We start from the raw sequence: 14,136 nt of genomic DNA on the forward strand, positions 1-14,136 counted from the left end.
AAACAGACTCTCTTTGTGAAGGTATAAGGTCAAACAGAGTGTGTTACGTCAGCTGATGTAACCTGACACAAGAAGCTCTACTACTGTATAATGTATACTCAACATGATGAGCACATATACTGTATATACTCAACATGATGACCACATATACTGTATATACTCAACATGATGAGCACATATACTGTATATACTCAACCTGATGACCACATATACTGTATATACTCAACATGATGAGCACATATACTGTATATACTCAACATGATGAGCACACATCCTGATAACTCTGTGGGTAGAAAGAGACGACTGAAGTGATCAGGCACCATGACAACACCATGTTCTTTACTGACCCATTAAGAGTTCTTGTTGGGTGACAGTGGCCTTTCTTTTTATTCTGACGTCTTTGTTCTTGAACAGAACAACTCTGTACTATTATTCTCTACTTGAGACACAATATGTCCAAGCAGACTCTCCTGGGCTGGAGGTAAGGCCTCCGTATCAAAGGTAGAGGTCACAAAATCAGACTGAACACATCTACAAAGAACACAACGCTGTTTCTTATCAAGGAAATGTGTGTGTGTGTGTGTGTGTGTGTGTGTGTATCAAGCAGGGACTTGAAGGAAAAATGGAGACCTTTAAAAGTCACTTGGTTTGTGTGACGCAGACTTTTATCTGGTATTCATTGAATGTGTAAACAGCGTTCTCTGCTGCTGCCACAAGTGTTCCTCTGATCTACGCTGAGATTGGGCCGCGTTCTGCCGCCGTCTCCTGCAACAAAGAGCAATACAGTACACGTGCCCGCCGCCGAAATAACAAGTGAATAAACACACAATACGTCTTTCCTGCGCTCTGACTTACTGCCTCGGCCCCTCTCTCTCTTTTCCCCCATTGGCCTCATCAGGCCCGCGTGGCGCACCGAGCCAGACTTCAGTAGGGATTTTAATTGGCCCTCCACAATCAACAGCAGAGCTCCTCGAGGACGTGTTCGCTCCTCAGCCAGGCTACACTCAAGGACCAGCGCTGCGTTTTGAAGTGGCCTCACGCAGAGTTTTGGAAACCACTCTGAGAGCACAGACTTTGAAAAATAGATAAGAGCCACAGGGTTTTATGTGTGTTCTTCTATCCGTTTGCTGTTGCACCATAAATCTATCCATGGTAAAGAAGAGGACTTTTTGATTCATGCAGGCTCATATACTGTACATGATATGTCCCTGTGTGTATACCTACAGGTGGTGGTGCTCTAGGTTTGATGGTGGAAGATCATTCTAGCAGTAACCTGTGTGTGAGTTAGTGTGGTGTTTCTACTGGTGTTTCTACTGTTGGTGAAGATGCACATCTGTGGTCTTAGTGGGAGACTCACCTGGGGCCTCGATAAGCTGTTTGTAGATTCCCAGGAACGCAGACTCGGCCTCCTTGCTGCGCTTGTTCAGAGCAACCACCTGCAGTGGAGAAGACGCCGTTAAGGTAAACAGAGACTGGTAGAATATATGTCATATGTCTAACTAGAATATTTAATATATAATTTAATATATATTAGAACATTTCAGCCATCAAACTTTACAGAGAACAGAAAAAACTTCAAATCTTAATCAGTGGTAATAAGAGCAAAGGTCAGCCTCACAGGATCCCTCCAACAAGTGAAACTAGTAGAGCATGTGTCCGGTATCTTCAGTACGTATAGAAACACTGAGCATACGTTAACCAAAGGGCTGTGTTTCTGACACTGAGAGAAACAAGGTGTAAACTACGGCCATATCCTCCCTGTTTAACTGCTGCGTGCTGCCAGGTGACATTTGGCCTGTTAAATGTAGGCGTCGGCGTGCAAGAGAAGGCTCGCCAGCGACGGCGGCCTCCATCACCAGCAGCACTCGGCACCTGCTATCCTCGGCTCGGCGGGTGATGCAAACCAATTAACGATTCATTAGGAGGGACAAAGAAAGTGAATTAGCCGCCACCTGGCCCCATGGAGAGGGCACCTGCACTAGTGGCTATGTGGGTTAGCGTGCTCCCAGCTCCCGCTGACACCTCGGGCCCGTTGGTGAGTCAGAGGACGCGCCGGAGCTGCCTCGCCACGTCCTCTGCTCTGCAACACTAAATCAGATCAGGCTGCTCCATAAGCAGACGCAGTTCAGATTATTGTCATCTATTGTCTGTGTCATTTCTGTCACTGTTGATTACAGCCTCTGTCGGATCGGCTCGATGGACTCCACGGCGGCGGGTCAAGTGCGGCGGTGTGGCTGAACCAGGCTGCTCATCATCGCTACCACTGCTCTTCAAAAGCATTCATTTTTGCAAAGGCTGAAAACACTTATGAGAATGGCGGCGGCATGTTGGGGCTGTTTAGTGGGGTTATAAATAAGGTGTGTGGAAAAACAGCGAGGGACGGAGAGCCTTTGATTTACTGGAAATGGCTGGCGTCTTCCCTGGGGAGGCATAACGACAGCATCATGTTTAAAGAAATATCATAAAGATCAAGCAAATCCCCCCATCACTCCCACCAGGAGCCGCTCAGAGGAGTTCATGGAAAATGGAAAAGGCTGGAGCCAATCAATACAGATGCAATAGTGTGCAGCTCTCAGCCAGCTCCCTGCTACACTATGCTGCTGGTTCACTCAGCTATACCCCAATTTAACGCCCCCACCACCCCCGCCAACCTCCATCTAACCCCCACCCAGCTCCGCTCCGCTCTCCTTCCAGGAGATGATGCTAACGCCGGCCGGCCGGCCGGCTCCTCCACCAACTGGGAAAACTAGTTTCCAGCTTCCTGTGTGGCGTTCTGAGTCCATCAGCAGCTCAGGTTAGCTTTACCTCCTTCCTTTACACACCCAGCGGTTAGCTTTACCTCCTTCCTTTACACACCTAACAGTTAGCTTTACCTCCTTCCTTTACACACCCAACGGTTAGCTTTACCTCCTTCCTTTACACACCCAGCGGTCACCACCAGCCAATAACAAGCCTCCGCTATGACCCTGAACTACATGACCACTACAGCAGGGTGCAAGTCAGCGGTCTGCTGGTTTCCTCTGAAGCAGATCCATCAGATGAGGCTCCAGCTGCAGGAGTAAAGAGCCTGAGATGGTGTGAAGGCTCCATCCTCTCCTGGCCCTCCATCATCCTTTAACGAGAGAACACGGAGATTACCTCCACAATCACACCATTAACCTGCCTACAGACACTAGTAGAGACATCCATCACACGGCTGCCTGATGCCGTCTCACGTTAGCGCCCGCCATGCGTACAGATACCCACTCCTGCTATCATCAGAGCACTGTGAGGTGTCGTGTATAATACAAGCTGATCAGGGACTCATCTTCATCATCTTCAGCTCACAGGACGTCAGAGGTCTCATACCAACAGACACCAGCAGATAGAGACTACAACTGGTCAACCGTTCCTTCCCCTTTAGGATGCCAGATGTGGCTCCTGCCGTGGCTTCGCTTCAGCTCACTTCTTTGTTTCCACCCGTTTTGTGATAAAGGATATGGCTACCGAGGGAACGGGCCTGGCCACAGGTTGATTTTACAAGCAGGAGTAAAGCCTGAGGCGAGAGGCGAGAGCAGCAAGAGAGAGACAAAGAAACCTGTTAGCGCTCCTCCATAACTCTTCACGCTGCAACAGAGTGGGCAGAACACCGCCGCTGGGACGAGGCTGCTGGGAAATACTTACTGATAAACCTCTGAGGATACTTACAGTACCGCTAGTGTGTGTGTGTGTGTGTGTGTGTGCGTGTGCGTGTAGCATGTGTTGAGGAGAATAAATGATGGGGGGGAGAACAAAGCTAGAAGGAAGGAGAGGAAGAGGAGTGAAGGGCTACAGAGAGACAACGCTACAGAAGGGTTCCCATAAAGAGCGCAATTAGCAATTATGCAGTCATCAATTACAATTATCACAACTGGTGATTATGCAATTATCACTCTAAATCATGGTTCTCCCCTCTCTGCCTACCAGCCTGCCTCCCCCGGTGATTTGGTTGCTGGAGGACGGTTGTGATGATGCAGGTGATTAGAGTGTGTGACGACGATGGGGGTGTAAAGACACTGTGTGTGTGTATGTGTGTGTGTGTGTGTGTGTGCGTGTGTGTGTGTGTGTGTGTGTGTGTGTCATGGCCATCTCCAGGTGGATGTGTGTGGTGCTGTGGCTGGTCTGGGGACAGTAAATGTTGCTTCCACAGTCCCTGAGGCCTCTAAATTACCTGTCATCTTCCCCATGATGCAAAGGTCAGTGCACAATCACAGGGAGTCCGTCCTACTGTGCTGCTCGCTGAGCGCTGGTCCAGCCCACAGGCTGACAGGATGTCACAACAACCCCGGTCCCGCTCCATGCTTATTAGAACTAAGCAGTGGGAAGCCAACGCCACCACAACACCACCTGTCACAACAGCTTCCAGAAGAATCCACTGGATCCCCTCAAACAGCCACTCCTCACTGTTAATATCCCTAAATATGGTCCACGCTCTGCTATATATTATATTATTATATTAAAGGCTGTGTTACGTTGTACTGGTATCTAAAGCATGTTTTTTTCAATCTCATCTTTATTGGTAAATCATCTGATTTTTAATTTTCCATCTTCACAGTGGCCATTTTGAGCATTAATGTACAACATCCACTTCTGACCATTTTTCTTACAGCTTAGTTTCTTACAGAAATCTTATATTAATGATATTTTAACCAATATTTATCCATTCTTAGTCGGGGTGTAAGAAAGTGTCCATACACCTGAGTATCATGATATTATGTGTTGTGATACTGAATCCATTTTTAATTAATAGTTTATATGCACAGTTGTCTAAACCTAACTTCCTGTGAAGTTTATTTTGAAAGGACACTGTGCAGGTATTGAGCGTATATTGACACGCTGTCCCTGACACGTCCAACAGTGATGTAAGAGGGTTACCCATACATGGCGAGGGGAACTGACCAGGCGGCGGCACTTGCTGAGTTGGGAGGGAGAATTTGTTGGATTTGATGCAGATGGTGGTGTGTTCTTTCTACTGAAATTAGATTTAAAAAATCACAATATATCGCCTTGCTTACAGTATGGTAATATATTGAATCATAACCCCTGTATCATGATAGGTATCGCATAGCCAGATTACACAGACCTTTTTCCTAGTACAATTCTGGACAGCTCTCTCTTTCTGAGGAGAGGGAAGAGGAGAGGAATGAAGAGAGGGAAGAGGAAAGGGAAGAGGAGAGAGAAGAGGAGAGAGATCAAGAGAGGGAAGAGGAGAGGAAAGAGGAGAGGGATGAAGAGAGGGATGAAGAGAGGGAAGAGGAGAGGGATGAAGAGAGGGAAGGGGAGAGGGAAGAGGAGAGGGAAGAGGAGAGAGGAGAGGAGAGGGATGAAGAGAGGGAAGAGGGGAGGGATGAAGAGAGGGAAGAGGAGAGGGAAGAGGAGAGGGATGAAGAGAGGTAAGAGGAGAGGAAAGAGGAGAGGGATGAAGAGAGGGATGAAGAGAGGGAAGAGGAGAGGGATGAAGAGAGGGATGAAGAGAAGGAAGAGGAGAGGGATGAAGAGAGGGAAGGGGAGAGGAGAGGGAAGAGGAGAGAGGAGAGGAGAGGGATGAAGAGAGGGAAGAGGAGAGGGAAGAGGAGAGGGATGAAGAGAGGGAAGAGGAGAGGTGGAAGAGAAGGAAGAGGAGAGGGAAGAAGAGAGGGAAGAGGAGAGGGAAGAGGAGAGAGGAGAGGAGAGGGATGAAGAGAGGGAAGAGGAGAGGGAAGAGGAGAGGGATGAAGAGAGGGAAGAGGAGAGGTGGAAGAGAAGGAAGAGGAGAGGGAAGAAGAGAGGGAAGAGGAGAGGGAAGAAGAGAAGGAAGAGGAGAGGGATGAAGAGAGGGAAGAGGAGAGGGATGAAGAGAGGAAAAAGGAGAGGAAAGAGGAGAGGGATGGAGAGAGGGAAGAGGAGAGGGATGAAGGGAGGGAAGATGAGAGGGAAGAGGAGAGGAATGAAGAGAGGGAAGAGGAGATGGATGAAGAGAGGGATGAAGAGAGGGAAGAGTAGAGGGATGAAGAGAGGGAAGAGGAGAGGGAAGAGGAGAGAGAAGAGGAGAGGGTTGAAGAGAGGGAAGAGGAGAGGGATGAAGAGAGGGAAGAGGAGAGGGAAGAGGGGAGAGAAGAGGAGAGGGTTGAAGAGAGAGAAGAGGAGAGGGTTGAAGAGAGGGAAGAGGACAGGGATGAAGAGAGGGAAGAGGAGAGGGAAGAGGAGAGGGAAGAGGAGAGGGAAGAGTCGGTGGCGAGTGACGGATGAGTGGGTGGAGGAGAGGGCCAGAGGTAAACACTACAGCAACACAGTCTGGATGGTGAGAGACCCACACACACTCACACTTGAACTTGGAAGCATGCAAACACACACACACACACGCACACACACACACACACACACACACACACACACACACACACACATACGTCAGGTCGCACTCAGCAGATGCACACACTACACACACACTACACACAGAGTGTGTGTGAGGGCAGATTTAATCATGGTGACACCCGTCTCAGAGCGGCGGCAGCAGCATGGCGGTGGCGGTGGTCGTCTCTGGATGCCCGGCGAGATGAGCAGTCAGAGCACTGACACACATCTCGTCGCCACGTCAATTCCAATCAGTGGTGGCTGTCAGTCACCACGGACTGACGCCGCCGCTGCTGCAGAGCTGCCGTCTCAGCCAAAGAAACGGCCGAAGCTGACCAATATTCTGTAGTAGCACTGAATACAGAGACAGAATACAGCTGGAAGTATGGAAGACGTAGAGGGACAGACTCAGCTGTGTCTGGACGGACGTTGAGGACATTGCCCAGTATACAGCAGAGAAATGTCGACACAGGTTTAAGACCATATTAATCTCCAGAGAGAGAAGGTAGGGAGGATTTTCATATTCTGTTTATATACAGCTTTTATTGCGTTAACAACAGGAGTCTATAGCCATGCTAGCTGCTAAATGCTAATGTCAGCATGACAATATGCTCACAGTGACAATGCTAACATGCTAATATTAGCAGGTACCATGTATATTTATTCTCATACAACAGTTTGTATGATATCTAATGTCGGTGTATAAAAACAGGCTGACTATGTTCACCACTTTAGTTTAGCGTGTTAACTTATTAGCACTAAACACAAAGTCCAGCTGAGGCTGATGGGAAGTATTGGACACATTAAAATGTTGACCTGATGAGGGCGCTAGATGAAAAGCTATTACAGTTCATCCTGATGGGAACATGAATGTTTGAACCAAAGTTCATAACAATCTATCCAACATTTTCCTAAAAACTATGAATGTCGACCTCCTGGTGATGCTAGGTGAGCAAGCGATCGACTTACCGACCGACTGACCGACCGACTGAACGACTGAATGACTGAACGACCAACCGACCCCAAAGCCATGGCACTACATCAAGATAAATGATGTAAAGTGTTTCAGTTGAATATGAGAACAGAAAAAATGAGCAAGACCTCGGGTCAGCACCCAGTAGAGAGCGCTCATAATGACCTCAGGTCAGCACCCAGTAGAGAGCGCCCATAATGACCTCAGGTCAGCGCCCAGTAGAGAGCGATCATAATGACCTCAGGTCAGCGCCCAGTAGAGAGCGCTCATAATGACCTCAGGTCAGCGCCCAGTAGAGAGCGCCCATAATGACCTCAGGTCAGCGCCCAGTAGAGAGCGCCCATAATGACCTCAGGTCAGCGCCCAGTAGAGAGCGCCCATAATGACCTCAGGTCAGCGCCCAGTAGAGAGCGCCCATAATGATCTCAGGTCAGCGCCCAGTAGAGAGCGCCCATAATGACCTCAGGTCAGCGCCCAGTAGAGAGTGCCCAGAATGACCTCGGGTCAGCGCCCAGTAGAGAGTACCCAGAATGACCTCTGGTCAGCGCCCAGTAGAGAGGGCCAAGGATGACCTCAGGTCAGCGTCCAGTAGAGAGTGCCCAGAATGACCTCGGGTCAACGCCCAGTAAAGAGGGCCAAGGATGACCTCTGGTCAGCGCCCAGTAGAGAGTGCCCAGAATGACCTCTGGTCAGCGCCCAGTAGAGAGGGCTCATAATGACCTTGGGTCAGCGCCCAGTAGAGAGTGCCCAGAATGACCTCAGGTCAGCGCCCAATAGAGAGTACCCAGAATGACCTCTGGTCAGCGCCCAGTAGAGAGGGCCAAGGATGACCTCTGGTCAGCGCCCAGTAGAGAGTGCCCAGAATGACCTCTGGTCAGCGCCCAGCGGAGAGCGCCCAGCGGAGAGCGCCCAGATTGACCGCATGTCAGCGCCCAGTAGAGAGGGCAAGAATGACCCCGTGTCAGCACCCAGTAGAGAGCGCCCAGAATGATCTCAGGTCAGCGCCCAGTAGAGAAAGTCCAGAATGACCTCAGGTCAGCGCCCAGTAGAGTGCGCCCATGATGATCTCGGGTCAGCGCCAAGTAGAGAGCACCCAGAATGACCCCGGGTCAGCGCCCAGTAGAGAGGGCCCATGATGACCTCGGGTCAGTGCCCAGTAGAGAGCGCCCAGAATGACCTCGGGTCAGCGTCCAGTAGAGAGCGCCCAGAAAGACCTCGGTTCAGCAGCCAGTAGAGAGCACCTACGATGACCTCGGGTCAGCGCCCAGTAGAGAGCACCCAGAATGACCTCGGGTCAGCGCCCAGTAGAGAGCGCCCATGATGACCTCGGGTCAGAGCCCAGTAGAGAATGTCCATGATGACCTCGGGTCAGCAACCAGTAGCGAGCTCCCAGAATGACCTCGGGTCAACGCCCAGTAGAGAGGGCCAAGGATGACCTCTGGTCAGCGCCCAGTAGAGAGTGCCCAGAATGACCTCTGGTCAGCGCCCAGTAGAGAGGGCTCATAATGACCTTGGGTCAGCGCCCAGTAGAGAGTGCCTAGAATGACCTCAGGTCAGCGCCCAATAGAGTACCCAGAATGACCTCTGGTCAGCGCCCAGTAGAGAGGGCCAAGGATGACCTCTGGTCAGCGCCCAGTAGAGAGTGCCCAGAATGACCTCTGGTCAGCGCCCAGCGGAGAGCGCCCAGATTGACCGCATGTCAGCGCCCAGTAGAGAGGGCAAGAATGACCCCGTGTCAGCACCCAGTAGAGAGCGCCCAGAATGATCTCAGGTCAGCGCCCAGTAGAGAAAGTCCAGAATGATCTCAGGTCAGCGCCCAGTAGAGTGCGCCCATGATGATCTCGGGTCAGCGCCAAGTAGAGAGCGCCCAGAATGACCCCGGGTCAGCGCCCAGTAGAGAGCGCCCATGATGACCTCGGGTCAGTGCCCAGTAGAGAGCGCCCAGAATGACCTCGGGTCAGCGTCCAGTAGAGAGCGCCCAGAAAGACCTCGGTTCAGCAGCCAGTAGAGAGCACCTACGATGACCTCGGGTCAGCGCCCAGTAGAGAGCACCCAGAATGACCTCGGGTCAGCGCCCAGTAGAGAGCGCCCATGATGACCTCGGGTCAGAGCCCAGTAGAGAGTGTCCATGATGACCTCGGGTCAGCAACCAGTAGCGAGCTCCCAGAATGACCTCGGGTCAGCGCCCAGTAGAGAGCGCCCATAATGACCTTGGGTCAGCGCCCAGTAGAGAGGGCCCAGAATGACCTCGGGTCAGCGCCCAGTAGAGAGCGCCCATAATGACCTCGGGTCAGCACCCAGTAGAGAGCGCCCATAATGACCTCGGGTCAGCACCCAGTAGAGAGCGCCCATAATGACCTCAGGTCAGCGCCCAGCAGAGAGCGCCCATAATGACCTCGGGTCAGCGCCCAGTAAAGAGCGCCCATAATGACATCGGGTCAACGCCCAGAATGACCTCAGGTCAGCGCCCAGTAGAGAGGGTCCAGAATGACATCGAGTCAGTGCCCATAATGACCTTGGCTGAGAGGAGAGCAGATCTTTCCAGATGAAGGTGGAACTGACGTAATCCCGACGGACGCGGCCCACAGAGCAGCAGGAGAGACCAAACATGGCGGGACATTAAACCTGGATCAAAGGTCCTGTTGTCTCCAGCACGCTGCAGTGCCTTCTGGGTCCTCCTCGCCATCAACAAGTGGCAGAGGCGCTGTTTTGCCCGCCCTCTCCAATAAACTCAAAAGCAGCAGCGCTAACACCTCAAAGTCACGGCAAAGTCAAAGTCAAGAGGCGGTGAGAGAGAAACGGAGGGAAGAAAACAAATCTTTTCTGAATGTCTTTGTAGTTCAAAAGACGGGAGTTGTCATTTTCTTTGAGCTCGCGCTTTCAAATGTTTGATGCAGCGAATGACCTAAACCTTGAGGAAAGAGTGTCTGCTGAAAACGTATCCATCAGGGCGCGGTGGGAGGGAGCGGGGGCGTGCTGAGGCTACGATGAAGGCACCAGTTGATGTGCTGAGAGGGAGAAGCAGCGCTGAGTACACCTGGACTAGATTTCAGAAGAAGAGGAGAGCAGAGAGGAGAAGTGTAGGTATATAAGGGCTAATTATAAAAAGAAAGTGCCCCCATTATCCTGGCGCTGTGCTGCCCCGCTGAACAAAGCTACAACAGATGGGGTGTCACGGGGAACTGTGCCAACGTGAGCCAAAGCCCTGGAGTGGATGGACCCTGGCAAGGGGAGGCTCAGCTGCATATCTGGCCCTCCGACACATGTTGACAGTGTTTCTGTAGCACTGCCTCCACTAGTCAAGGTGAGACGGCGTGACACGACGGGAGGGGGGGGGGGGTGGGGGGAGGGGGGGGGGGGGGGGGGGGGGGGGGGGGATTGAGAGAGAGGGAGAGCTACTCTATGATGGATAGCGCTCTCCATCCACCTCTCCTCTCTCTCCCTCTTAGAAGGCTGGTGACTTTCCAGTGAGGCAATTATCATTGCGGAATGCATAATAGCCTAATTAATTACAGGTGTCAGCGCTGCCTTTGTTTCATCGTGGAGGAACATCACGCCAGAGCCGCATCCGCTGAAAGGAGCAGCGCTGATGAACGAGCCTCGAACCACGGCGAGGAGAGCGCAGCTGATGGAGGAACGCAGTGCCGTGGACACGAGTTGAAGTCTGCCAAACAACCTGCGTCTGCTGCTAACAGCAGATGGATCGGAAACACATGCTGCAGAAATTAGCTCCATTATTTGCTTGATAAATCTGCCGTCGTCAATCGCAGCGCAGCGCCCGGAGGAAGATCTCAGGTAGGCCCCGCGTCGCACGGCTCTCTGGGTAATTTGGTTCCACATAGCGGAGAGCAGCACGGCGTCGGTGGCAGCACGATCAACAACGATGCAGCCCCCTTACAAACATGGCGTATCATTTGTCCTGAAAGATTTCATTCATTGTAGTGAGACAATTGGCGAGGAGCGAGAAAAAAGAGCTGAAGGAGAGCAGTGAATGATGGGAGGACGACGGAGGAGAGACACTCTCCCGCTCAGTTGAACACCAGCACACACACACACACACTGCACAACCTCATACAGCGCCACGTGTAGTGTGTGTGTGTGTGTGTTGTATGGGGGGTCGTGGCGGTAGGCTGATAATCCCTCCACGCCCCCAGGCAGCAGTGGGGGGGGCTCATTGTAGACTACAGTGAGTCTAATCGTAGCGGGCGCTGCCGTCGAGCGCCGCTGTCGTGTGCAGCGCTCTCTGCTCCCACTGTGAGAAGACTTTTACATAATTAATGACTGTTGATGTTTCCCAGGTAGTCGCCCGGCAAATTCACTCCAGACTCGGCTGCCACCGCCGTCGCTTCCACGGAGAATGAGCGACACCAGAACAGACAGCTTACATTACAGCCATAAATAAGGCAATTTGGTACAGTGTCTTCAGACATTACTGTGAGGCGGTTCAGGCCACGGATTCTACCCGCTGCACAGAAACAGTCAGAAAGAGCTTTTCTATGTTCCTCAGAGTCTACGGAGAGTCGGAAACGCTTCCTTTAGTGCTGTTAGAGCGTCTCCAGATAACAGTTGACGGCTGATCGTTCACGTCTAATCTGACTGTGAATCTGACTACATGTGAGCTGGCGGTCTGTAGTCTGCAGCCCTCTGACAGGCGACTGAGGCCCCGGGGCCCTGGGACCCTGCACATCCTGCTGGGAGCCAGTCCACGTCTATACTGGAGCATGTTCAATTAAACATTTAGACACGACACCGAGGGAAGGCTATTTTTTACTGCTCTCGGCCCACTACTCATTATTAATTTGTAATAACCTTTAAGGCTTTTTGATGTCATACATATTTTACAGAGAGATATCACTCTGAGCCAAACGGAGAGGGCCTGTCGATGACGGATCACCACAGAGACACCAAACGGGCCTTCGGCTGCTATAATTAGGACCAGGTGAGGAGGGATCTCTGGACTCACCGATGCATCGGTCTGACCCAAACATTAAAACATGTAAATATGGCCAAACAAAGAGAGGACAGAGGAGATTCTACCTCAATGATTCTCCACGTGTCTCTCTGACAGTCACCTGAGAATCACCATAAACCCTTTAGGCTTTATTTATGAATGTCCAGGCAGTGGAAAGGAGTTCATTATGAATGGTTGAACACTGGCAGGGATGGGGGGTCTGTTGGAGGCTGAGGGGGGGAGAGGGGGGGGGGGGTGCTGGAGGTCTGGCTGAGGCCCATCCTGCTCCACTCTGCTGGGAGGCCCTGGGTGCCCGCTGGATGCCAGCCTAGACCTCATGTTGTCTAGTGCCAACGTGCCACTAAAAGCTGTAAAACAAACGAGCTGTGTGTGGTTCGTGTACACTGATTGACCTCCGCTGCCAGCCAGCTGATGTCATGATTGTAATGACCAGCTTTCCTGCCTGATGACTCGTATATGATGTGACAGGAGCGAGGTGGCGTTTCAGTCGGAGTGAATGAGGGCTAATCGGATGAGATCGCCATAACAGGAAGAGCTGCTGTTGTTTCCAAACCAGCAAAAATTACTGTTCAAATGATAGCAGTCAAAGTGGAGTCATTAATATTTCTTAAAGGGACAGTTCACCAAAATTACATTAAAATGTTGATACCATTCATGGTATGCAGTTTTTGAGACATCAGTATTTATATATATGCTGGGGAAAAAAAGTTTGGAAACTTGTGTTTGATGGATTATTTCTCTGTTGTTACAATGCTAATGGTCATTGTATTTTACATCGTTGGAAAGCCTGTTTATTTACCTTCACAATGATGTCCAACTTGTAAGGATCATGCATTTGTGGGATGAGCAGCACAGCTGATTATGTGGGTAGCGCCCAAGAAAAATGTTCCAAAATGCTCTGCCAATGGTAAACAGTGTATTCTCGTAAGGCTACGAGGAAGCCTGCAATGACTGCCCTTCAACGTCAGGCCCATTAGCGCTGGTGTCGACAACACAGACAATGGAACCTGAACATGTGGGGGAATGTCATGTTCAGTGATGAGTCCAGGTTCTGTCTGCCAAAGTTGGATGGCAGGGTCAAAGTATGGAGACGACTCGGAGAACGCTATGCTGATTGTTGCACCAATGGAGTAACAGCTTTTGGTGGGGGCAGTGTCATGGTGTGGGGGGGGCATCTCCCTCACTGGCAAAACAAGGTTTGTCATCATTGAAGGCCATCTCAATGCAGTGAGATATCGGGATGAGATTCTGCAGCCAGTGGCGATCCCATATCTCCACAATCTGGGACCTAACTTCATCCTCCAAGATGACAACGCTCGCCCCCACAGAGCCAGGGTTATCACAGACTACCTCCACAATGTGGGAGTAGAGAGAATGGAACGGCCTGCCAAGAGTCCAGACCTCAACCCAATTCAACACTTGTAGGATCAGCTTGGGCGTGCTGTGTTAGAGTGACCAACACAACCTCGTTGGCTGACCTGCAACCAATCCTGGTTGAGGAATGGAACGCCATCCCACAGTAACGTGTGACCAGGTTGGTGACCAGCATGAGGAGGAGGTGCCAGGCTGTTGTGGCTACGTATGGATCTTCCACCGCTACTGAGGCTCCTGACGGTGTAGTAAATGAATAAAGTGTAAAATAGCCAGTATGTCTTGTTTGTTCCTTGTTACTGATAGAGAGTTCAATCATCCAATCCACCAAACAACTCAAAACAAGAGTCAATGCCAACAGGAGAATACACTGTTTACCATTGACAGAGCATTTTGGTAAATTTTTCTTGGGCGCTACCCACATAATCAGCTGTGCTGCTCATCCCACAAATACATGATCCTTACAAGT

General features: G+C 50.9%; 1 protein-coding gene across 3 annotated transcripts in view; it reads right to left on the bottom strand.

The window, feature by feature from the left end:
* Nucleotides 1–14,136, bottom strand: part of cux2b (cut-like homeobox 2b) — a 115,336-nt gene that overhangs the window by 36,984 nt on the left and 64,216 nt on the right. For all 3 annotated transcript variants that reach the window (XM_037777822.1, XM_037777824.1, XM_037777823.1), the window contains one exon: nt 1,358–1,436. In XM_037777822.1, coding sequence (XP_037633750.1) covers nt 1,358–1,436 — 79 coding nt within the window. The remainder of the gene's footprint in view (nt 1–1,357; nt 1,437–14,136) is intronic.

This window comes from Sebastes umbrosus, chromosome 8 (assembly GCF_015220745.1).
Source record: "Sebastes umbrosus isolate fSebUmb1 chromosome 8, fSebUmb1.pri, whole genome shotgun sequence".
Taxonomy (NCBI): Eukaryota; Metazoa; Chordata; class Actinopteri; order Perciformes; family Sebastidae; genus Sebastes; species Sebastes umbrosus.